We start from the raw sequence: 24,800 nt of genomic DNA, 5'->3' as shown, positions 1-24,800 counted from the left end.
AATCTAAATACAAAAGCAAACACTAAAAGCTGATATTAGCAGAGTAAGTGTAAATGTGATAAGGCAGATAGCAAGGAGAATAGTTAGTTATTCAACTCATCTGCACTCGTAATCCGCTTCGGAGAAAGAAAGGATGAGTTGGGCAAGATCCACTCGATGTGTCCTGCAGGCTGAAAACAGATCTGTAGCAGATGGACTAAATAAACTATCGTATCAGGATGTAGACCTGTGACCTGCAGGCAAATTGGTGTGTACCCACCACCACAGAATATACTAGAGCTACCAACAGTAAGGTAACTGTTTGTCTTTGTACACAGAATATACTCGAAATAACACAAAATTCGTTTTAGTCAGGCTGTCCTTTTTTTCTTTTAATTATTAAAACATGATTCAGAGTCTCAAAACAGACAAAACACAAATGTTCACAGTTTCAAGAGGTATGCAGATGACGTGGGGGAGGAATGTTTTATTTTTTGGGGGGTGGGGATTTGGGGAAGGACTTATTCTGTATTCCTGATTGCGCAATATCTTGCTGGGTTCACTCTGTATTCCCGAGTTCTGCCATTTGGGAGGAGGCCCTCTCTCCAGAACATGGTCCAAAAGGCTGCACCTGGTGCAGAAAAAGCCTGTCAGGGGAAAGAAGAGGAGAGAAAATTGTAGTTAGCGGAGAGAGAAGGAAGTTTAGAAAACGGAGAAGGGCCAGAGAAAGGCGAGCACTGATGAAAAATGGGGGACATAGAAGGTAGGTATTGAAGCAAGAGAGTGACATCCCAAAGGAGAAGAGAGAAAGATCGGGTAGAAAAGGAGCAGGGAAATGGGTGAAATTGAGAATGGAGAGGGCGAGCAAACTAGAGGAAAGGAAATTAAAAGGAATAAGAAAAGAAGTAGAACAGTGACATGTTGAAATATAAGCTGGATCGAGGGGAGGGACAATGGTGAACGGTCGATAAAACCCGGGAATAGGGTGTTAGGAAAGGTAAAGAATTGTAGAAGTTAGATGTGAAGACTGAGAAAGGAGAGAGTAAGTTGAGAAAGGAGAGAGAAAGTTAGGAAAGGATAAAAAGAGCAAGCAAAGGAAACAATTTCAGAAATCTAGGACAGGGATGGAGAAAGAAGTAGAAAAGAAGAGGTAGAGGGGAAGAGAAAGGAGAGGCAGAGAAAATGTAAGTAAAAGGGCAGCGGATTTGAAAAATACCACAATCAAGGCAGAGACAAGTAGAATTGAAGTGAGAGGGTTAAACAAGGATGAGAGCCAACTAAAGAGCAGGAGAAAAAGAAAAATGTAAAACAATTGGGAGATATAAGGTTGGTGGAAAGAGGAGTAGAAAAGAGCAAAGTGTGAGGAGCCATTGAAAAGGGAAGAATGAAAGAAGTGGTAGAAAAGATTGTGTGGAAATGTAGTTGGGCGAGAGGGAGCAAATGAAGGGTGTAGAAGTCATTGTGTGTGAAAGACAGAGGGAGAACACACTGAAAAGGAATTCATATGATTACATAAATTCACTGTATTTCACTGTTTTCCACCTCTAGGACACCGTTTTCTGGGCACCAAACTGCCATTTATACCTTCTTGAGCACCATCATTTTTCTCTCAACATCTCGCTGACAGGTACGTCTCTGCTTCCCCCTTGCTCCACCATTAGTACCGCCTCCTATTTTTGGCCCCTCAGGGCCCCTCAGAGCTCCCTGCCGTTATTATCCAGATTTTTTTAACATGACAACATTGTTCTAGTGTGGTACCATTCAAACAAACTTTTAAAATTTCAATAGCATATTCAATAAACCATACTGACAATCAATGAGTACAAACTGATAAAGACCGACGTAAAGGCAATGTGAATCACATTTTGGCAATTCATTATAAACTAATTTCAGCAAATCTATTGCTAATGCAGAACATAACATGGTCAGTGCAAAAAGGATTAACTCACTGCATAAACAGATATAGGAGAAGGCCTTCCAAAAGCATGGACTAAAAGACTTCTGTTGCTATTTTATACACTGGGCAAATTGACGATCTGGCTACTTGCCGCACATCAGTGGCTTAAGACAAGGGTTGCAAATAGCCAGTCATTCACACAATGATACTTCAGGATCAATTGATAATTCTGTGATTTACCCCTTTTATTAGTAGTTGTCAACAAGAGTTTGAACCTTCAACTCTCCCATTCAACTTGGTCTATCTCCGTGATGGACTAAGTATCATTAAGTGTTTCCAGCACACTTTTTTCCCTCCTAATGATGACCCTTGAATAACATAACGGTCAAAACACAATGGGCACCAACTTTTCGAAAGAAACTAAAATACATAGCAACTGCAGCGTACATATTTAAATGGGAATTAATTTCCAATGCACTCTACAATTTACCCCAAAGCCTCTGGCCGTTTTACACTTTTGGGCTATGCTTTCTTGCCTTAATCTGGACTTTGTGTTAACCTATTTGCACTGAGCACTTGCCTTTGATATACATTTGCGAACCGTGGTTGCCAATGAACTGCTAAAGTTTTTTAATTACTTTTTGGTTTGTCAATCTTTATTTATAGTTTGTTTTAATTAGCGGTTAGCTTTGTTCCGGGAGGTTGCGCGCGTGGGTGGGCACGCACCCTGCTCATTCCTCACGCAAAGATTTTCTGCTGGAGCGCGCATAAAGAGCGACTTACTGAGCCTTTTACTTTAATAAAGTTAAGCAAAGCCTTTTCTTGGTGCACGCAACAAAGGATCTTGCTGTGCAGTGGGTGTCACTTGAAGGTGAAAGGTGCGACTTTAGGAGTAAGCGGCTTTTTTCAGTGCCGCCTGCTCCCCTGCTAGTGTGAAGTACATTGTGAAGTAGATGCACTTAAAACGTTTAGAAGCCCTTTCAACCCCTGAAACTAATCCATGTCAGCGATGCAGTCCGTTGTATATCCCATGATTTACTCCATCTTTTTTTTTTACTGGAATAGTTTTTTTTTCCCAGTTGTTGTGCTTCCATAGTTTTCATGCAACATTTCATTCTTGTACAGTGCAAAGTACTAGAGGGGGCTAGAGCCACCAATTCACTTTAACCCCGCGATGACAGTCTGCAGGCAGTGCTTTGTGGCTAGCCTATTCCCTCCTTAGTAACAAAGACACACCATGCTGGTGCTGGGAGACTGCACTTTATTACCACTGGTCTGCAAATAGATCTGAATGGTTATGATTTTCTTAGTACCCAATGACTTGGTAAAGCTGCTCCTCTGGTGTATTGTTAACAATTTAAAAATAAATAGATGCTGGCTGAATTTTGTTGCTGACTTACAGGCTTATATACTATGTTGAAAGAAAATGTCTGGATGGTGTAAATCCTAAAATGTTGTAATCGTAAAGATGTTGAAGTTTGTTTCTCCCCATGGCAGTGGTGTAGTACAGCCTTGGCAAAATTCTCCTCATGCACAAATCATGCCAGTATTTTCCAAAGAGATGAACTGCATTTCTGTGTCATTTGTGTGTAATTTGCCCATTGTTGGTTTGCAGACTACATTACTAAAAGATAAGCAAATTACAAGATACTGAATGTAACAGAAACACCAGTGCTAGCTGACCTATTTACATTTGATATGGGACAAGTGTGCTGAAGTAAGTGATTTACAAATGTTTCTTAGGGTTTCTGGCTACACTGCCCTGTGGGTAATAATACAGTCTATACAGTGCATACTAAAAATTGGAATGTGGTGCTACAAGTGGTGTTACCAACACCAAACTCGGGGCACTCATTTTAACTCCCTGAGAAGGACACAATACAGAGTCAATCCAACACTTTATAACCTTGGAGTTAGTGTTTACATGCATCTCTCTGCAGGAGGTTTGTTAACTTGTGGGGATATTTTCAGGGCTAACAGCAGTAAACATATCTGACCTTGGAAGTGCAAGGGTGCAGACCCTTTCAGCTGTCAGACCATGTCCTTAAGGTTCATTCTCCCTGTTCCATGATCCATGTGACCCAGGGGCTTCTGTTTAAAGGCAGTTGAATGCTTACATCTTATAAGATGGTGAATACTCAAGCAACGTTTACAAAAGTGCAACATACACAGTGCCAGTAGCCCCACTCTATTGGTGCTGCTGTTCAAGTAGTGTAAGTGTTCTCCCTGAACAAGGACCCATTAAATCAGTTAAGGCAGGGGGTGGCTGCTGATCACAATTAACATAATGAAGGTTTTCACAAAAGGGTTGGTAACTCAAAATCTCCCTCTCTACTAGCAGTGAGCAGGTACCACATTTACCAGCACAGGTCCATGTAAATGATTTCACTCGTAGGAGCAGAAATTAAACCCCAGCACACCAAACCACATGCCTTGTTCTCTACTTTCATTGATCGTTTCCCTACATGAGCCAAGTGTAAGATTGGGGCTTCTTTGGTCCTTCTGAGGCTGCTCTCAAGAAACATGCTTTGTCCAAAGTGATGTTTTTCACAGCAAGAAGCTGTTGGTTGGTTAGAAGCTGGAGCACCCACAACATGGGGGCACAGAAGTGTGAGATCTCAGCACCTGGCTGCCGTCATCTGGCAGCAATCAGGGACAGACTTGACTTAGAAACTTCCTCACCTGGGAAGACAAACTGGAAGAACATCCCTTCTCCATGCCATCCAGCAAATGGCATTTCTAAAGTGGACTAATATGCATCTCCTTGTTGAAAGAGAAATGTCACTGAATTGTTTTCAGGTGGCCTGTCTCCTCCTCACTTGTGTGTAGTGGTCTCCTTCCTGCTACAAGGCAAAGCATTTCCATCGTCTGGGAAGCTATTCTCACCTCCATTCTGTGCCATGCTAAACCAGGGTCATCCAAATGCTTTACATTCGTACTTAGGCAAAACATTTTGTGGCAAATTTAAGGGTAAAAATCAGAAGACATAGCGCCAGCATTTGCCAAACCTCCTTTCGATGTTTTCATTATTTAGTCTGTATATTCTCTTGAGTTGCTTTGAACATGATGATACTGCATTGTTACAGCGTAGCCTAAAGTGCTTTAAACTTCCCTATATATGCTTCAAGCCATTACGTTATGCTTCGAATCCCACCAGCTGATCAGCTGTCAATGCTTAAACAGGGGTCTAAGAATAACCTAACAGCAGACTAACTGTTCCCTTGATTCTAAGGCCTATCATAAGTACTTAATATATCACTATCTCACATGCAAATAAAGATGTTTCTTTCTTCAGTTCTGTATCCTTGGAGTGCATGTATCTCAAAAGTCTACTCTTTGCGCCTACATGAAAATGTTGACCTTGACTTATAACTTCTGATTGTCATCTTGCTTTTCTTTCTGTAAGTGCCCTTGTCCTTAATTTCCATCCTCTGCACGACTACTCTTCATGTACAGCCTAAGTCATATGCTTGTTCAGCTTAATCTTTATTGTTACATTTATACAAATTGCCCACACCTCATCTCAAAAATCACAACCTGTCTTTCTTTGAAAGTCAGAGTGCAACCTAGCAAATGCCTGATCTCTTCCTGCTCATCTATCAATCCCACTATTGATATGTATGAAGTCATACACTTCCAGTAATTATCATAACTAACTGATACTCATTTTAATCCACCTCAAAGACACTCGATTGGTTACCCTTTATCTATGCTGGCAACTACTTTCCACCCCACATAACGCTTCATCTCCTACTTGGCTGTCTGTTTTTTTTTCACGTTCTGTGTGGGATTATTTACACGGATGAATGCACATACAGGGTTTATTGTCTGGACTGTTTTGCCTTTTAATACAGTAAAAACTGGTACCCCTAAATAGGTCATGTGCATAAGAGTATGAACCTGTTCGCCGAGTTTTGTATCGCTGTGCTGTTAATCAAAATGTTTAAGAAAAAAAAAGACGTCGAGTGGACATGAAGACAGGAAATGATCTCCTTGAGAGAATTAGTCTAAACTCTGTACCAGCAATACCAGTAACCACTAATCATTGACCTTCAGTTTCAGTGCAGTGTGCTGCTTGGCGTAAACCACTTCAGCACCTTGTGAGGGCTAGAAAGTGCTGTATAAATGTAACTGCAATAAAATATTTAGAAAGCAATCTGTTGTCGTTCTGTAGTGTTCGCTCCTGGCCCTTCCTTCCCCTAATGACTCATCAGTATGGGGCTACGGAGGGGCTAAAGGTCAGACAAGGGTTCCTCCCTGTGGTGTAACCTTGGGTTAAAGGGCGAGTGATCTCACTTCTTGCAAATACCACTAACTGGTACCTCACTGGTTTGCTTAGAAAGTTGTCAAGTTTTTGATGTACAAGGCCTTGGCTGCAGTGCACAGAGACCATTCACTGCCGCACACAGGGGAAAAACACCCATAAAAGGAACATTGTCAGTATGTTTTTTTAACGTGTCATTGATTTTCTTTCTTAATGATACATTACTGGAATGGTGAGTTCACAAAATATTCTGCCCATTTTCATATGGGGTTTTTGGGTAGCTCCTATAGTATTGTATTGCTATCTCCAGACTGCACCGTCTGAATTTAGCACAGCGTAATCAGATATTGTGAGAATCACTGCTTGTGCCGCTCCCCAATCTATCCATCTTGCTTACTCTCAAAAGTGCAATCTTCATTTGCTATTATGTCTTATAAACTCTATGGCCACTGTGCCTACATGTGGCATCCTTCCTCTCTTTTAATTTACCTGTTCAGAAAATGTATTCTTTATTTGAGGTAACGTTTTGCATAAGCAATCAATAGTCCTAAGCACAAAAGTCCCACTGAAGTCTGTGTTTAACTATTTACTTCTTAATAACAAAAAGAAAGGAATGAGAGAAACTGTATCTGCAACTCTATTACAGTCATTTTATTCCAGAATCCAACAGTCCACCTTTTCATTGTGTCAGCTAAGTAAGAGATGCTCTAAATCCCACCATCCACATCCATTCTCCTGGCTCAACTGGTGAAAAAGGCAGTGTTTAGGATTTAAATGAAAATAGCCACATTGGCAAGAAAAGATTACAAGTAATCTTTCCTTCCGCATAGTCAAATCTTCGTTAACATTCACGATCCTTAGAAAAGACTAGGAAGTTTACCCTGGAGCACATTGTGGTCAGAAAGATAAAAACAAGCACAAAAATGTGTACCTGTAGTCCTAGTTCCCCTCTAGGGGCCGCTCTGCTGAAATCAGTAGCACTGAATAGTCCCACCCACATGCAGGATCCCATAGCGGTTCTTTGAATATTTCTTATTTGGCTTTCATTTTTGCCGTACTCAAGAAAGGTCAAGGCTTTCTATGTGACATAAAATAATTTTGCACCCTCGAAAATAGGCTATAGTTGTCAACTCTATACATTTATTTTAAAAACGCCAACTATAATTAAAGTACAGAAAAGTCCTTTGAAAATAAGTGACCTTAAAAAACGTAATTCATAAAAAACCTTTTAAAGGACACTGAGTTGAAGGAATCAGGCCAACGTAGACGTATATGCTGCAGCTGTAATTGAATGAAGATTGTCCCGCATGTTTAAAGATCACAGACTACAGTACCCCATCATGCCCAGTAGATGGGATACTGTACTGCTCACTTGTTTTGCGGCTGAGACAAGGAATACTAATATAGAGAACACATTCATCATATTTGTCTCCTTTACCTAGGAGAAGGAAAGGTTGCTTATTAATTCAATGGAGAATCTCTGAAGGAGAACAATGAATACAGGTAAGACACCGTTCCTTCTCCTTCAGGGGATCTGACTTGATAATTATATACAGTGAATACAGTAGCAAGCCCATCCCCAATAGCTACAGTGAAGATACAAAATTTAAATAAAGAGATTATTCAAGGAGACCTGTTCTACTTGGGCATCTGCCATAGAATCCGTACCTAGACAACAGTGTCTCATAATTGTGTGAACAGGCCTCCAGGTAGCTGCTTTACAGATTTCAGCAATGGCAATATTTCTCCTTATCACAGCTGTACCTCTGGTAGAATGGTCTGTTGGCCTGGCAGGTAACATTTTATTTGCTTTCTGATAGCATAGCAGAATGCTAAAAAAATACCTGTCTGGGCAGAGATTGCTTAGCCATTGTTATCCTGTGCATAAAGGGGAAACATTTACAAACATTTAATGAACTTTCATGTTTCTTTAGTCTTACCATGATAGAAATTTAGAACTCTCCTAACTTCAAGCGTGTGGACAAAACTCTCTGCTGGAGAATTAGTGATACGTTGGTAGGTTAATGGCTTGGTGTACATGAAAATCTGAAACTGCTTTAGGTAAGAATTTTGAATGAGTCCTCATGACTGTCTGTTGCTACGAAACACTGTATATGGTTCATGGGAACATAAGACTGGACCTCTGACCTTGTGTGCCAATGTTACAGATACAAGAAAGCTGCTGTAAGGAAGCACTGTGGGTTGGTATAAATGATAAACCTATAACATGTCACAGTACACATCTTATGGATTTACCATCTTAACTACCAGGGAAAAAAAGATCTACATGTCTAGTGAAAATATTTTAATGCACTCTAGGAAGTCCTTAAGCATTGTGAGCTTGAAAAAAGGTGTTAGTGAAGGGCATGCTCAGGAATTAATAGCTGCAAGATGAATTTTAATGGAAAGGAATTGTAAACCGGAACTGGCCCTATGAAGCAAATATTGGAGCAAAGGTTTTTCTTGGCCGGTGGTCAGATCCAGTTTGTTTCCAGAGCACCAAAAAACAGAATGCTTTCCATTTGAAGGCGACGGAAGCTCTTTAAAATGGGGTTAAGCTTCTCTTAGAATGTCTTTTCAATCCTGTGAACGCTAAAGTGTCAGTATTGGATGAGCTCCGGAGCCAGGCAGTCATACTCAAGAAATGGTAGGTTAGGATGCATCATCTACTGTCAGAACTTAAGCGGAAGGTCTGTTTTGAATGACGGGCTCTTGTGTGATCTTTCTGACAGGTAAAGAAAATCTGTGTACCACCATCAATGGGGCCATTCTGGTGCTACTTAAATCATTCTTGCTCTTGCAAAAGACAGCTTGATGATTACTGCTGGAATTAAGTGTATGGAGGGGTGAAGGAGTAGAAAGCGTCGACAAATTTGTCAGACCTGTCGATCTATAGGACAGTCCACATTATGTCTGGATAATAAAATCTTGAGGTGAAGTCTGGCCATTTTTTAATCTCTGTGCTGGCGAAAAATTGAGGGAAGCTCCAGTTGCAGAAAACATTGTGAAGTACAGAACAGCTGAGAACCAACTTGAAGCTGTTTAGAGAATCTGCTTGTGTTTTTTGGACTCATGAGAAAGGGGTTGCAGGCATCTAGCGACAAGGCTCTGGATCTCGTCTCTCCCTGCTTATTCAAATAATACATCATTACCGCATTGTCCATCTGAACTAAGAGCCTGCCCTGAAAGAAGGAAGGAAGGAAGGCAGGCTTTCCTGGCCAGGTGTATAAATCACAGTTCCAGCAGACTAATGGGATATGTCATTTCCTTCGAGGACAAAGTTACCTGAATTTGAAGATAATCAAAGTGCGCACCCCAACCAGAGGGGGGAAGTATAGGCCACTACTCCCGGGGACTGGACGTCTTGATGAAGTAATTCAACTAATGGGGTTCTCCGTTGTCACCACCACTTGAGAGAGGGAGCTGCAGTAAAAGGAAGAATGATGTCCTTCAATCTGCTTGAGAAGTGACATTACTGGTCTTCCAGACATTCCTACAATGGGCTCATTTGGAGACATGCGCTCAGGACAAGACAGATGCAGGAATCCCTGGAGCCCACCACTTGCTATACCTATTTTGCTGTTTGGAAGGTTGCCTTCAGCAGGCTGTGATAATTCAGAAGTCTAAATAACAGACTTGCATCCGAAGGATACAATTTCCAGAACCACTCCTGGACAGTGAAGGGACTGCACTGGAGATTATGTTTATTTATCATGACTAGCATGAAGTCATAAATGATTGAGAATAGAAACTGACATTTGAAAATGCTGAAAAGGTTGTTGAGATTTTGATGACTTGTATGGCTGGGGATCAATGAAAATCTTGTGTCTCCGGACGACACACAAATTGAGAATGTCCTCCGGTAGAGGCCAAATAGAAGGTTCCTGTACTGATAATGATTACTTGCCAACCATAATCTCAGTAACCGGAGTCGCTTCTTGGCTATTGACATATGGAAGGAGAAATCTTGAAGATTTCTGGTATATAGCCAACTCACTTGATTGCTCTGTGGAAAGGTTTGATTTAATGCTAGCACCGTGAACTTTTCTTTCGGTATGCATTTGTTTGCCACTTTTAGACCCAGAATGGGTCTGAACTCATTGTTTGGCCCTTCCTTTTTCTCCAAAAAGTAATAGCAATAAATTTCCATTCCTTTCTGGGAGGGAGGCAAAGCCTCCACAGATTGTTTTTTTGCAGGTGTTCTGGCTTCCGAATAAAGTTGTAGAAAAGAAAGGCAAATTTATGATTTGCTGCTGAGCTTCTGGCTTGCGAGTTGTTAGTCTAAAGCAACAAGATCTCATTAAAGCCAAATCATACAGTATCCATGTGCAGCTAAAATAGATAAGTCTGCAGCTGTACTTTTATGCCTTGATAGGACACCATTATGCCCTCATTAAGAACTTTTACAAAAGCCTTCTGTTAGATCTCTTGGTAGATCAGGAACAAATTGCAAGAAGGAGTCCCATAATGATCAGTCGTATCTGCTCAGATAGGAAACAGTACTTGCAGTTTTCATGTTTGTAACAGTCGTACTCCACATTTTTCACCCTACAGAATCGAGGTTTATACTTACCTTTTCTGGTGAAAACATAAACAAGGGAGTAGTGGCATGAAATGTTTTCACTGCTGACACCACGCCAGAGTCAGGAGGAAGAACTGAATGAAAGAAAAGAGGATCCTGTTCAAGAAGGCTGTACTTTTTTGTAGCCTTGACGGTGATGCTTTAGGCACCCTTGTGGATAAACACTGATTAAGAGTTTCAAAAATCACTGAAGTGGTCGATGTTCGAACTGCCAGAGGGATATTTAGTTTGTTAGCTCTTCTTATGGGCACCTCTTGAAACGTGTTGGTATCCCCAACTGGGGAGATTCGTTCTGGTGGAAAATCTGTTAAAGGGTGCAAAGACAACCTTATGTCAGAAGATGTTGATGGCCAAAAAGAGAAATAACATGTTCTACACCGATTTCAATGCCTAGAACGAAGTCTAGAAGAGGAAACATGTCTTGAACAACGAGAGAGGTGTCTTGAGTTTGATCTTGATCCTAAAAGAGAGCTGGATCGAGGCAAAGGAGTCTTTGATTTCCTTGTTGCTATAGGCAGTCTTGAGAGCAGTTGAGAAGCCAAAAGGTACTAACAGACGAGAAGAAGGAGGAGCAACAAGAAGCATATGAGGCAGTGGAGCTGCTGGAGAAACTGGGTGTTCTAGAGTAAGCAGGTGAACAGGGAATGACACAGGATGCAGAGAAGGTTGTGCAGAAAGCTGGAGAATCCAATATGACCAACAGGGATAATGGTCTAGATGGTGAATAAGTCTTAAAATAATCCGGTGCAGCATTTAATGTTCTTGCTTACATGTTTCTAAATTAGTGTTCAGACATACTGAAAATGAAGATTCAGTGTGCCTCGAAGTCAATGGATGCTTCATGATTTCTCACTACATCACACATCTTCTTGTTCTCCATGTCAAGTACCTCCATTTCTTTTCAACTTAAACCGAGTATTTGACTGTGAACAAGGAGGCACCATACCTTGCCTTGATGTTCACTGGGAGTGACCTCGTCCAATGAGGTGTCTCTTTTTGGATATCCCCCCTGGGGGAATCTTCAGAGAATGGGGGGTACAGCACTGGTAGAGGACGGACCTGTACTTGCTCGTGTGACATCCCTACTACAACTGATAGCGCCCCCTGCTGCATGTGAAGCTCCTCCTTTTCATGCCTGTCGTTCAGGGTGTGCCTGAAAAGGGTCCTGCAGCACTTGCACCTTTCCGGGATGTGGCTGTAAGGAAAGGAAAGTATATTCAGATCATAGGGACCTGATTTTGCAAAGTGTCCTGCATGTGGGAGGAAAAAAAGGCAAACAATGATGGCAAAATCTTCTGACAGAAAACACTCTTAAGGTAAAAAGACTTTGAGATTGAGTCAAGTTGTTCTGAACAAGATCTGAAATTATTTTGTAAGGAAAAAAGTTGAAAAAGGCAGAGCTCAGTGTTCCATTGCCCGCCACAAGGCAAGCTGGAATACTGCCCAGTTATAAGCCCTTAAAGATGCCTAATTTCTAGTGACTTTTCTGTATATTAATAGTAACATTTTAAAAGAAATGTAATGGAATATAACCTATTTTATAGGCTGCAAAAATATTTTATGTCTCAGATGTTACTGCTTGAAAAAAAACAGACTTGGGGGCTATATGGCCCACCCTCAGCTCCAGCATGCTGTTGTGGCTGCCCACTGAGACTAGCATCTTTGAATCATCAAGCAATCCAAGAGCTCTAGATAAACCATTGGAGCACCTGTAAAAAAGAAAAAAAAAAGAAAATGTAAAAAAAAAAAGTTGCAGAAGAGGTACTCCCTATCTCATGATGTTTATTTAGCACCACACAGGAGAGATAAGAGCTGTATCCTCAGAATGCGCTCACTATCTCTTCAAAACTCTTATCCTCGAGACATTTTGCAGGGGATTTTATGTGATGTAGCACCATCGACTACAAAAATACAATATACATTTAATCTCAGAACAGATTAGCTACATATTAATGACTGGTTTCCAAAGACATTCTTGCATCCCATATAGTATACCATCAGCAGCGGGAAAGTGTCCACACAGAGGGGCACGGATTTGTTGTGAATTATTTGGATGTTACATGTTAGAGGACCAAGTTCAGGGGGAAAATTTCATAGAACTTTCAGGTAAGGACCACCTCCAGGAGCCAATTTCATCTTCCACATGTGTCAATGCCACTACCATGCAAATACATAAGGGGCTGGAAGTGGACATCTGGAAGAATGCAAAGACTTTATATCACAAAACCCGATAGAAGGAAGCAAAGGTGAAAAAAAAACTACTACCACAAGAAATGGTTTAAGAATAAAACACTAAAAGGAATCAATTTAGGTGAAACATTCCTTAAAAATAGTCTTTGTAAATAAACATTATCCAGGGAGCAACTTAATCCTCGGGCACAATTCAATGACTAAACAAAAAATTAGAACCAAATGACACCGCGGTGCACTTTGGCACTCAGGAGCAGCCTCCCTGGCTTAAAATAGTCAAATCATTGTTTTCTTTGAGAGATCGCTTTACATTGCTCTTCCATTAGAAGCACTCCAGGGTATTGAGTTTTAAATGCTAGCTGGAATGCCATTCTAGTTTTATGATGAAAAATCGTAAATGTCTCCTAGGATAGCCAGGAAAATATTTTAAGAGATGTTTGTCTTCAAAGAGTGATCCTTAATCTTGCACATTGGTGAAGACGTTCCAATACTTATGAATTTAGAATTGTTCCAAAGATGGAGGTGTCCTCTTCAATGTAGGTGGTGAGATTTTCCTAGACAAAAGACCATCTCTTGCAAATCCAGGAACTACCACATTCCTCACTAATTACTTTCATCCTTGTAACGCAGTTGACTCACCTGCTTACAGCTCATCATGGTCAAAAGGGTCCTCCTCCTGTGGCTCTATACATGCGGCTGGTGTGAAGAACTCCATGAGGTACTCACAGCGGCTGGGCTCTGTGGTGGACGTCACAACGGTTTCCTTTCCACATGAAAGTTTTACCTGGGGGCAGAGAAACAACTTCACTGAGGAATGGGAGACATGGCAGTATCACAGTGGCAAAAGTAAACTGCATCACTCAGGGATGAAGAAGCTAGAGGTTAAAAAAAAAACTCACCATTGGCTATTTGTAAAATGACATTTCATCAACAATGACCCTTTGTGAACAGATTGGCACGTCAAACCAGTCCAAAACTAAATGCATTGTCTCATGTATATTACTATGCTAATAAAACCTTACCAGAAAGACCACAGACTCATTTCACAAAGGAAAACATCCCACCAGGGCTATCCGGAGGAATATTCACATTTAAGGCATATGCAAAGTAGCCACTTACGGATCTATGCACACCTCCATATAGACATTACTCTCTAGACACAAGACTCAAGGACAGACACCAAACTGGGTCAGGCTTTTTTTTTTTTTTTTTTTTTTTAAATGTAATCGCTAGCTAATATAAACTATTATCTCTGAGTTATTTATTCCCATTAACACTCTCACTGCGCTTGATGTTGTATGGAGTATTTATGGCTACCAATAAGGACCCCTCAATGCAAACAAAAATCTTTTGGTTCTCCATTTGGGAAATCTTCTTTGGAATCATAAATGACCCACCCACCAACCTGGCATTGTTGATGGAAGGATTATTCAGCCACTTTCCATCTTGCCAAAATGAACTAACAGATCATCTACAGACGTAGGCGTTGCTTCCATTTAACGGGCAGCACTACAATTGTGCTTCACAAAGCTGTTGTCTCCCTAGCTCCATTTCCCTAATTTTCTTTACCTTTTTCTTTCAAATAATAAAATCAGCTATAGCAAATAGATTTGTACTAGTGTTTTTATTCAAACTGTTACTTTTAAATGAAAAAATCAAATGAAATCCAGCTAAAATAACAGGATCCAACATTTCATTATAAATTTTTTTTTTTTTTTTTTAAACAACAACAATGTTATATGTTGTAAAAGGCCTTCAGGATGTCTGACTTGTGTGATGTTTATGCAGTATTTCAAACTATATCTATAAGTTATTAGCATGTGTTGGAGAGCTGGATTATCTTTTTCGATTTGAGAAATCATACTCTGAATTAATAATGGTTTGGTGGGAGAGGCTTACATGGGAGTGGGCGATTTACTGTTAGACATGCATCACGTTATAATAAAAAGAATGTTTATTACATCCACCCATATGTACAGACATCCCTTCGTCCCCCCTACATAGCTAGGATCGTACTTGATACCTTGTGGTCCTCTCCTTGCCCACTTGGCTGTGAAGGTTTCTAGGTCCCACTTGCATTATTGGAATCATTGGACCCCTCTTGAGTGCAACCTTTGCTATATAAGGCTCAGGGATGTGGAATTTATTAAAATATCTACTTGTCTAGGGGACAGGTTGCTTCTCAAATCTACTTGTCCTGTAAAAAGATCTACTTGTCCCTCTGGTGCCATGTAGTGTGGCGACAAATTATGGCAGCAATATCATTATGTAAGAGCTCTGATAATAACCTCTCTGATTATGCCAGGGCTACTACCATGGTAGGGCTTGAATACTTGCAGTTTCAATCCCTACTGTAGCAATTTCCTTATTTTGCCACCTTTCTGCAGATCTGCATACTGGGGCTGGAGGAAGCAGTAAGCTATAGTTCCAGGGCTGGAATGCCTTTGAGTCTGCAAACCTATTAACCTGCATGTTTTAAAGATTTTCACCAGCTTCTCTCTAATATTTTCCCATAGTAAGAAAGGTTGGAAATTTACTCCTGACAATGGCAGAATTAAAACTTCTTCCAGGGTTGGGAAGAAAGTGGCTCGAGGGAAAATGAACTTGCAAATGCTCAATAGATTTTCACATGAGCAAATCTACACATGCGTATTTACCCATGCTAAAATACAGTTCACAAATATTTTATTTGGGTACGATTTCCTGGTATACTTCTCTTGAAAGCCACTAATTCAAAGGCATATACCATGGGTGCACTTTGTGACTTTCTTTAAGAATTTGGGGCCACATGTAGGTAGGTTCAGATTTGCGACTCGCAATTTGCGAGTCGCAAATCAGAATGTAGGATGGTGTCCCTGACACCATCTGCGATTCGCAAGGGGGTCGCAAATGCCCACCTCATGAATAATCTTGAGGTGGGCTGCAATTTGCAACCCCATTGCGAATGGCGGCCCTCACAGGGATGGTGGCCTGCTGGAGACAGCAGACCACCATGTCTGTGACTGCTTTTCAATAAAGCATTTTTTTTTTTTTTTTTTGTAATGCAGCCCGTTTTCCTTGAAGGAAAACAAGATGCATTACAAAAACGAAAAATGAAATGTTTTCGTTTCATTTTTTCAGAGCAGGCAGTGGTCCACAGGACCACTGCCTGCTCTGAAAAAATGTTTACAGTGACATTCACAACGGGGAAGGGGTCCCATAGGGACCCCTTCCCTTTTGCGAATGGGTTAGCACCCATTTGAAATGGGTGCAAACTGCGATTGGCTTGCGCCCGCGGTCACAAAACAATCCTACACTGCACTGCGAGTCGCAATTAGGAAGGGAACACCCCTTCCTAATTGTGAGTCGCAAACCCGTTTTGCGATTCGGTAACAAGGTTACCGAATCGCAAAACTGGGTTTGTGCATCGCGATGTGCTTTTTGCACGTCACAAACAGCGAAATTCGCTGTTTGCGACATGCAAAAAGCTACCTACATGTGGGTCTTGGTCCCTAATTAGGTCTGGTGTTAACAAAGACATTTTGTTTTTGTTAAACTTCTATTTCTCTCTATCGGCTGGCCTTACTGTGAGTGATCGCATTCTGCTCTTCCACAAAGAGCATATTGGCACACAAAGTAGTTTTGTTCAGTGTCAGGAACTACAGCGGCAATCAGTGACGTAAAGAAACTGGAGGGTGCCCCTTTGCAAAGAACATGGAGGAGCCCCCTCTTCAGACTCACTCAGGGCAGGTGCTGTGCTGAAGGGGTCCCCTGGAGGGCGGCTGCAGGGCCTTTGTTATGCCACTGGTGGCAACATGTGCTTTTAGAGTTCAAAAACTTTTGGGGGGGGTTTTGCCAGTGTTTGTTACAATGTTGAGGGCCTGGTAGCTCCCACAACAATAAAGTGTTACAAAAGCCATGTCAAAACAAGACACGCATTGATGAAACTAAAAGACTTATAAAAATATGTCGGATCAGTTGACTTTTTTCATTGTTTGTTTATTTTCATGCTTCCCATAATCGTGTTAAAAATGGTTACACTGATTTTCCATTAGAAATATTTTTTGGAAATACTAGAATGCATCAACACATTTTACTAAATGACACTTCAAAGAAATAGCACCTAAAATTTCATGGTAGCAAAACTTTTTCCCTACTTGCATTTTTTTCTGAACATTTTATTTTAAAAGCAAATACTCTTCTCTCCTGCTTAACAAGCTTCTGCAAACATTTGCATCTAATCAGAGAGCATTCTGGGCGCATTATACTTAGCCTCATAGCCTAAACTTTTCAAACGTGTGTACACGTTTTTTTTTTTGTACTGGAACCAACGTCAGTAGTGAAGTGTGACCTTAAAACATTTATTTACAGCACTCACCCTAATAATGAAGGCTTTCAAATAATGAACCATAAATACAAGTTCGAACAGCATTATCTTTTGGAAACACATTACCTCAACTGCAGAGAGTTCCACTCTCTGTAAACTGGCAGCCAAAGGGTTTGTGCTGCAGAGGGTTGGGCCTACTTGTCCGAAGGACAAAGTAAACATGAAAACTTGTTGCCCTTGACCCCAAACAAGATGTCCCGGGCGTCGGGCGATAGGAATTCCACATCCCTGTATAAGGTTTCTCCAGACCCCTTTATACCACCACCCTCTTCTTGCCATGATGTGCATCTCTCGCACTAGTAGAACAACCTGCCCCACCTCTAAAGACCCTAGGACACCCGTACTTCCATGATGTGAGCTCTCTTCAGACTCACTTACATTAGGGGTCTACCTGGGCTTCTAGATGCCTCATGAGCCCATGTGCAGTGCATCTGCCGCCGTCATCAGTATTATTGGGTTGTTTAGAGCATCTCAATTGCCTTCATCTCCCCCTCCAAACCTTACATGGGCCTAATGTGCTGTGTGCTTGGCTCAGTCAGTATATTAGTGGATCAGCTGGCACCCTTAGGTACCCTCTAGCTCCCTCCATAGACCCCCTTTCATGCCCTGTCTTCTGCATTTGTTTCTGTCTTTCTTTTATCAATGACTCGTCTGCACCACCTTACTGACCTCTGCAGGCAAACTCAAGCCATGTGTGGTTGTACCAATCATACTCACATTAGTGGACCTGCTTGGTCCCTGCCAGCACCCCGTTCCATGTTCATACTTCATTATGCTAAATTTGTTGTCCTCTGGACCGGCCCAGAACCCCCAAGTTCTGAGTAAGAGAAAAAGAGTAAATTATTTAAAACATTAAACCAAAACACAAAGTCAAACACATTTTTAATAAGCATTTGCAATGCAATTTGCTCGAGTTAGAGCTATTGGCATTGTAAAGTCATAACTGGACTTTTCTTGCCACCTAAATTGGTCAACCCTGCCTCATAATTTTTTTTTTTTCCTGCCATATAATTCCAGTGGCCCTGCATATAACTAAAGCATTTCCATTTACATTCTACCTATATCCACAGCAAGAAATGAAAATGTTGCCTGATTTAAATCTTCCATGCTAATTCCAATAGAAAACTACTTTCACCACCACTCCATCAGAGTTGCTGGCTGACTAAAACAATTCCCCCCCAAAAAAGACACAAGATATCCACAGAGGAGAAATAAACTTGAAGGCTCACCAAAACATATTGAGTGTTCAATCAGTGTAATAAGGATGTAAAGTTGGCCTGAATAATGGTCATAATTGTAATAAAGTGAGATTATGAAAACGTGTACAATCATCATTCAAGCCTTTATCAGAAATAAACTTTTGGCATTAGACTGTAATGCTCAAAGCAGCCCCCAGAGGGCAGCATAACAAAAATATAATTTGTAAGTAACATGGGGCCATATGTACGAACACTTTTTCCCATAGACACAGAAAGGGTAAAAAGCTTTGCTACATCTGGCCCATGGTCATGTAACCATATAGTGAGCCCCCAGAGAGCATAACCCCATGAAAAAATACAGGAGAAAATAATGGAGTGTAACCCTATACTAAGCCTCAAGGTTTTTTTTAGGGGTAGCAGGCCTATTGCAATGATATTACAAACAAGGCCTTTCAAACAAAACATCTCGCAGCTGAAAAACTAACGTTCTAGCCATGAGAAAGCTTAAAAGACATTCAATGGTGGAAGTGGTTATTATTTTGTAGTCCCCACTAACATAGTGATGTAGACAGAAAGAACACATTGTGGTCAATGTGTTGAAGGTGCTCCCATTGTCCTAGGACCACCAGAGGCTGAGGTATGAGTAAAAATGTTTTGTAAAAGTAATGCCCTGCAATGCATTATGGCCAATTTTCTGTGCCACAAATATTTTAATATGTTGACATGACTGTAATGCTTAGAACAACCCCTAGAGGACACCACAATGAAACATGGTCATGTAACTATATAGTTCGCTCCGAGAGGGAATAACCACACAAAAAGAAAATGGAAATATATAATGCAGAGTAACCATTTATGTAGCTCCTAGAGAACATAGTGCATTACATATTTTCAGCGTCAGCAGGCCCATAGTAATGATGTTACAAACAAGGCCCTTAAAACACAAGCTTTTCCCAGCTAGAAAACAAAAGTTCAAGCCATGAGAATGCCTAAAAAGACACAGAATGGTGGGAGCGGTTATTTTGGGATCCCCTCTAACGTAGTGTGGGGAGCCAGAGATGACCTAGACAGAAAGAATGTGGCGTGCTGAACATTTTGTTGGTGGTCCCATTGTCCTAGGACCACCACAGGCTGAGTTATGAGCAAAAATGTTGTGAAAAAGAATGCCTGCACATCATTATGGGTCAAGTTTTCCTGAGCACAGTGAATATTGTAGTATTGGTTCTCTGCTGTGATGGGAGAGCCACTTTCACTTTGAAGATTTCTGTTTTATGTAAAGCATTTACCAATTTCAAGTGTTTTAAGGGGGAGAGCCACAAGAAATTACTCTGATTAGGTAACTGTGAACAATGTGACCAGCTATTCAATACCACCAATCGAACTGTTGTGCATGTTCGTGCTGTGAGCGCCATGGCGGTCAAGCAGCACAAAGGGGAGAGAGAAAAAAATTGTTTGTCCACACTTAAGTATATAGGCAATCGTGCAATAATCCATGAAACAGGGGTAAGTCTGCAAGGCGTGACAAAAACAGCCTCAATGCAGGACAAACATAAAGCAATTACATCAAGTGATTTCTCAAAGGCAAGCCCACGAATGAAAGTGATGGGTATGGTTAAAAGCTCACAATACTTACAACAGACGAAAGCGCTTGTGCACTTGACCTAAAGAGGAGTTAACCCCATTATCAAGTGCATGTGAGCAATTAGAAAAGTGAGAAAACCTTAAGTATCAATCATTATACCGCTTTAGTGATCATTCACAATGTGGGGGTTTGTCACATTTAAAGAAAGCAATTCTGGATAAATTATTCACATAGGCTCTTTATGGAGTACAGTTGCTATCCTTAGATAGCAAGGTGAATTGGCCGAAGATGATAAGTCTCATTCTAAAAAGACTTTATATTCCAATCAATTCAATGATTCAGGCCTTGAGACTCAAAACCGGTCTGAACGACTAGGATTTGATAGCACATTCACATGCCTTACGGTTTTTATTTCCACAAAAATGTATGTAATGATAAGCTCTCTACTCAACTGTTAGGGGGGAATCTAATGCAGTACAGACACGTTTTCAACTACAATCTACAATTTTATGTCCACATCCATGTTTGGCATTGAATTAACTATAATGGATAGTAAGGTTTCTGTGGTCAAGCTGAAGGGGCTTTTACATCAAAGGGTTTAAGGCCTAATCCTACATAGAGAAATAACTTCTTGATAAAAAAAACAACAAAAAAAACAGCCATACTTTCCCTTGAGTATTTGCCCAATGAAAGGGTATTTCCCTATCTGTCAAAATATTCTGACAAGGGAATGTGTGAGAAAATGTTATGCATCTCCATAGCGACTGACAGTATCAAGGATTCCCAGTTTAAAAGTAAGGATTAGTTTAAACATCGAACAATGTATTTGTGATTTGGGAGTTAACCATAGCTTAACACACCTTCTTTTAGACAGACAATCCACTGTTTATGGACAAGAGAAAAAAAATGTAGGCCATTTTTAAAAGTTGTGGCATAGCCATGCGTAGGGAATCCCTAGTTACTTTATTCTCTAGTGAAACCTTTGTCATTGCAGTGCCAGATTTGTGAGCCTAATTCAGAGTAAATCTTTCTATGTGCATTAACGAAATCAAGACTGGTATTGTAATTTGTTATGTATTTTTAGGTCAAATCAAGTTAAGACTTATTGTGACTTTTAGGATATACACCAGAACTTGATATGGCTATAATGTACATACTTTAAACTAGTTTTAAGATGATAGATATGAGACTAGAGAAATTAACTCATTGCATAAGTGATATGTTTTAATCAATATATTTTAATGAACGATTTTCAAAAGAGTTTGTAACTTGTATTTCTATAGAACGGTTCTCAGCAATAAATATTTTACTACTAAACAAAATATCAATTTACTGCGGATTTAAATGTCTGCAGTGCCCTCCATCCTGGAATCTCTAGTGCAGCAAACTCAAAACATAAGCTGAACATCTTCACTCCCCATCAACTTGCCATTGCTGGGCTGTGTCGTTCTTCAGGTGTGGACTTTGTATCTGGCAAGAACAGACTAACCCCAGGAGCAAACAGGGGATTGTGCATCAAGACCTAACGCAGCACAGACTTCGTAGCAGACAAGAGAAGTTAACACTGTTGAGTCAAAACTGGATAGAGTTTAATCACAAACATTCCCCCTCAAACACAGGTCCTTTACCCCAGATTGGTCTCAGATCCTCCATTTTTGGGCTTCTGAGAGACTCTGTTGAATGGGCACAGTCGATACACGTATCTAAGGGGAACAAAGGGTATACAGTAATAGTTAATGAGACACAAAAAGGAAACGTGCTCTAGAATTGTGGCACAAACAATGTTGAGGCAGAGAAAGACTGCTGGGTCTTTCTACTCTGTACAATTCCCTTCCCCATTTCCAGCTTTAAAGCGAACCTATGTCACCTCTTTTTCCACTTTTCTCCCTGTCTGCTTACCTCCAGATTTGCTATGCATTGTTTCGCCATGGTCTCACATCCCTTTATGTAGATATCCCCTAATGAACCCCGCATGTTTCACTACAGTTCAGCTCCTCCCAATCCCCGTCTCCAGATTTACCCTGCACTTGTTCACCTCTCTCTCTCAGGCTTTGCTGGTCTCAAGCTTTAGTTAAGTGCCTCACCATGTTTCTGTTTCTTCATTTTGCTACTTCCCAGCTTTAACATGCATAGTTTCACCAGTTACCCCTCCTCCAGATTTCCATAAGTGCCTCATTACAGCATCTGTGTCTTTGTCTTGCTTGCGCTCAGATTTAACCTGTAGTCCCACATCAGTGTTTCTCTGATCTGTCCTCATTTCCAGGTTTATTCATATTCTCCCCATCTTTTCTTCTCTCAGTCTAGTTTGGATCTCCGTGTAACTTTTCATGCCTCATAATTGTTTCTCTTCACCTATTCCTGGACTTCTGAAGATGTAGGGGGTCATTCTGACCCCGGCGGTCTCAGACCGCCGGGGCCAGGGTCGGCGGGAGCACCGCCGACAGACCGGCGGTGCCCCGCAGGGCATTCTGACCGCGGCGCATTGGCCGCGGTCAGTGCAGGAAAACCGGCGGTCTCCCGCCGGTTTTCCGCTGCCCGTCAGAATCCTCCAAGGCGGCGCAGCATGCTGCGCCGCCTTGGGGATTCTGACACCCCCTACCGCCATCCTGTTCCTGGCGGTTCGCCCGCCAGGAACAGGATGGCGGTAGGGGGTGTCGCGGGGCCCCTGGGGGCCCCTGCAGTGCCCATGCCAATGGCATGGGCACTGCAGGGGCCCCCGTAAGAGGGCCCCGCTTGTATTTCACTGTCTGCATAGCAGACAGTGAAATACGCGACGGGTGCAGTAGCACCCGTCGCACCTTCCCACTCCACCGGCTCGATTACGAGCCGGCTTCATGGTGGGAAGGTCGTTTTCCCCTGGGCTGGCGGGCGGCCTTTTGAAGGCCGCCCGCCAGCCCAGGGGAAAACTCAAAATACCCGCCGCGGTCTTCCGACCGCGGTACGGTATTTTGGCGGCTCCCGCCGGGCGCGCGGTGACCGCGCCCGGCGGGAGTCAGAATGACCCCCGTAGTCTGCTACATCTCTCTACCTTCTCCCTTCCCACTTGAGTTCACCTCCAGTTTTAACCTGTATTATCATGCCACGATTTGTCCCTTTTCATGCCCCTAGACTTACAATGTAATGTTGCCTTACTACTACTACATTGTCCACTGCCCCAAGCCTCTTTAAGGATTTTCAGGGCACACAAATAGTCTCAGACCTTTGGCTCTCTGGCAGAGCATGTATAAAGCATGTGGTTAGGCAGGAGCACACTGTGGGAGGCGACCGCACACACAAGCCTGGCATCTTTAGACACTGCAGAAGCAGTCAGTGAGTCATTATCTCACAGGCAAAACCACAGGAAACTTTCTTTAGCTCCAAACAAGACTTTCTAGGAGAAACTAGAAAACCCTATCCTTGCAGAAACTTGGCTACATTCACTCTCAAGTAGTAAATCTTCATGCTTCGAAGCAAGTTGGAGGTAAAATTAGAATTTCAGAGGCTGAAGCACCTGATTGAATAAGAGGTGTGTTAGGTTCCCATTAGTAAAGTAACAGTGGGAGCTTCATTTAAGCAGTGAAATACACTGGAAAAGCTGTGCCTGTCCTATCATTTAAATAGTGGGGAGGCTGCAGGCCAGATGTAAGGTACACTTCAAGAGCAGCAATAATCAGTTCTGCAGAACATGACACTTTCTTTTAGAAGGTCTACTGTTTTTGGACAAGAGAAAAGAAATATTCCATGCCATTTTTAGAAGCTGTGGTATAGCCTTGCAATGGGAAGCTCTAGTTACTTTATTGAAAACTTTATCAATAGAGAATGACGGAGGTGTACTCTAATGCTTGTGTTTGTGTTTCAGCACTGGAATGATGGGTGCTGGTGACCAAGACTAAAATGCACAGGAAGATCTGTGCATTAATCATATCACTGAAACCCAGTGGGTGCTGCAGGCCAGGACTGATGTGGTATGAACAGAGTTTGGATTTCAGTACTGGAAAAGCAACAGTTTTTTTGTAGGTCTGAGTACCTCAAATGGAATAGGTGCTGAAGGCCATATTCTAGATGCACTTGCAGAATGCCAGTACTGGAATAAATTGGTCCTGGAAGAGTGACTCACCAACCACAGTACTGAAAAAACAAAGGGTTCTACACCTCAGGATTGATGTACGCAGATAAAGTTATGGGCTCCTGTGCTGGAGCAGCTTTTGGGCAGCGTAATAAAACAAGAGGTATATGTGCAGAGAATGATCCCCCACCAGCTCTCTTAGTCCGAGCTTAGCTTCTATTCTAGGATCTTTATGGCACACTAACCCATAAAAACAGAAGACCACAAAGCATGCAATTTGTTGATACAGGGCTCTCTATATACCACCAGTCAGCAGAGAAAGCTTTCACCTGGAGAGGAGCACTGTCTACCTAGCTTTTCGATTATCATCGGACTCTCTCTTCCACATCCTTAGTTTGCACATGTAGCCTCACTCCTAACTTGCTCTGCCCAGCTCTCAGTACCTTCCGCCCTTCTCCTTGCTCTTACTTCATCAATACGCTGTTTCAATGATAGCTTTAAATCTGTTCTTTAACCAGATTTACCTTCTTTGCCTCAACTTCCTTTCTCTGTGCCAAAGATCTGTTCCTGTTAGCCCTCTTCTCCACTTCTCGTCTTTCTTCTGCTCCTCTGTCACACCGCCATTTTCTAGGCACCGTCTGTAACCTTCACAATCTTTTTACTTTGTTTCCCAACTTCTAGCCTCATGTGGTGTCC

General features: G+C 41.7%; 1 protein-coding gene across 1 annotated transcript in view; it reads right to left on the bottom strand.

Moving 5' to 3' along the window:
* Positions 1 to 356: 356 nt before the first annotated feature.
* The window catches only part of PRKCSH (PRKCSH beta subunit of glucosidase II), a 199,565-nt gene continuing 175,121 nt past the window's right edge, over positions 357 to 24,800 (bottom strand). Inside the window, exons 14-17 of the mRNA XM_069231886.1 lie at positions 21,688 to 21,762; positions 17,996 to 18,095; positions 13,552 to 13,696; positions 357 to 626 (exon numbers count right to left, since the gene is read on the bottom strand). Coding sequence (XP_069087987.1) covers positions 13,556 to 13,696; positions 17,996 to 18,095; positions 21,688 to 21,762 — 316 coding nt within the window. The 3' untranslated portion in view covers positions 357 to 626; positions 13,552 to 13,555. The remainder of the gene's footprint in view (positions 627 to 13,551; positions 13,697 to 17,995; positions 18,096 to 21,687; positions 21,763 to 24,800) is intronic.

Source organism: Pleurodeles waltl, chromosome 4_2 (genome assembly GCF_031143425.1).
Source record: "Pleurodeles waltl isolate 20211129_DDA chromosome 4_2, aPleWal1.hap1.20221129, whole genome shotgun sequence".
Classification (NCBI taxonomy): Eukaryota; Metazoa; Chordata; class Amphibia; order Caudata; family Salamandridae; genus Pleurodeles; species Pleurodeles waltl.
Note: the sequence above shows the minus strand (reverse complement) of the source record. Positions and strands in the feature narration are given on the sequence as shown.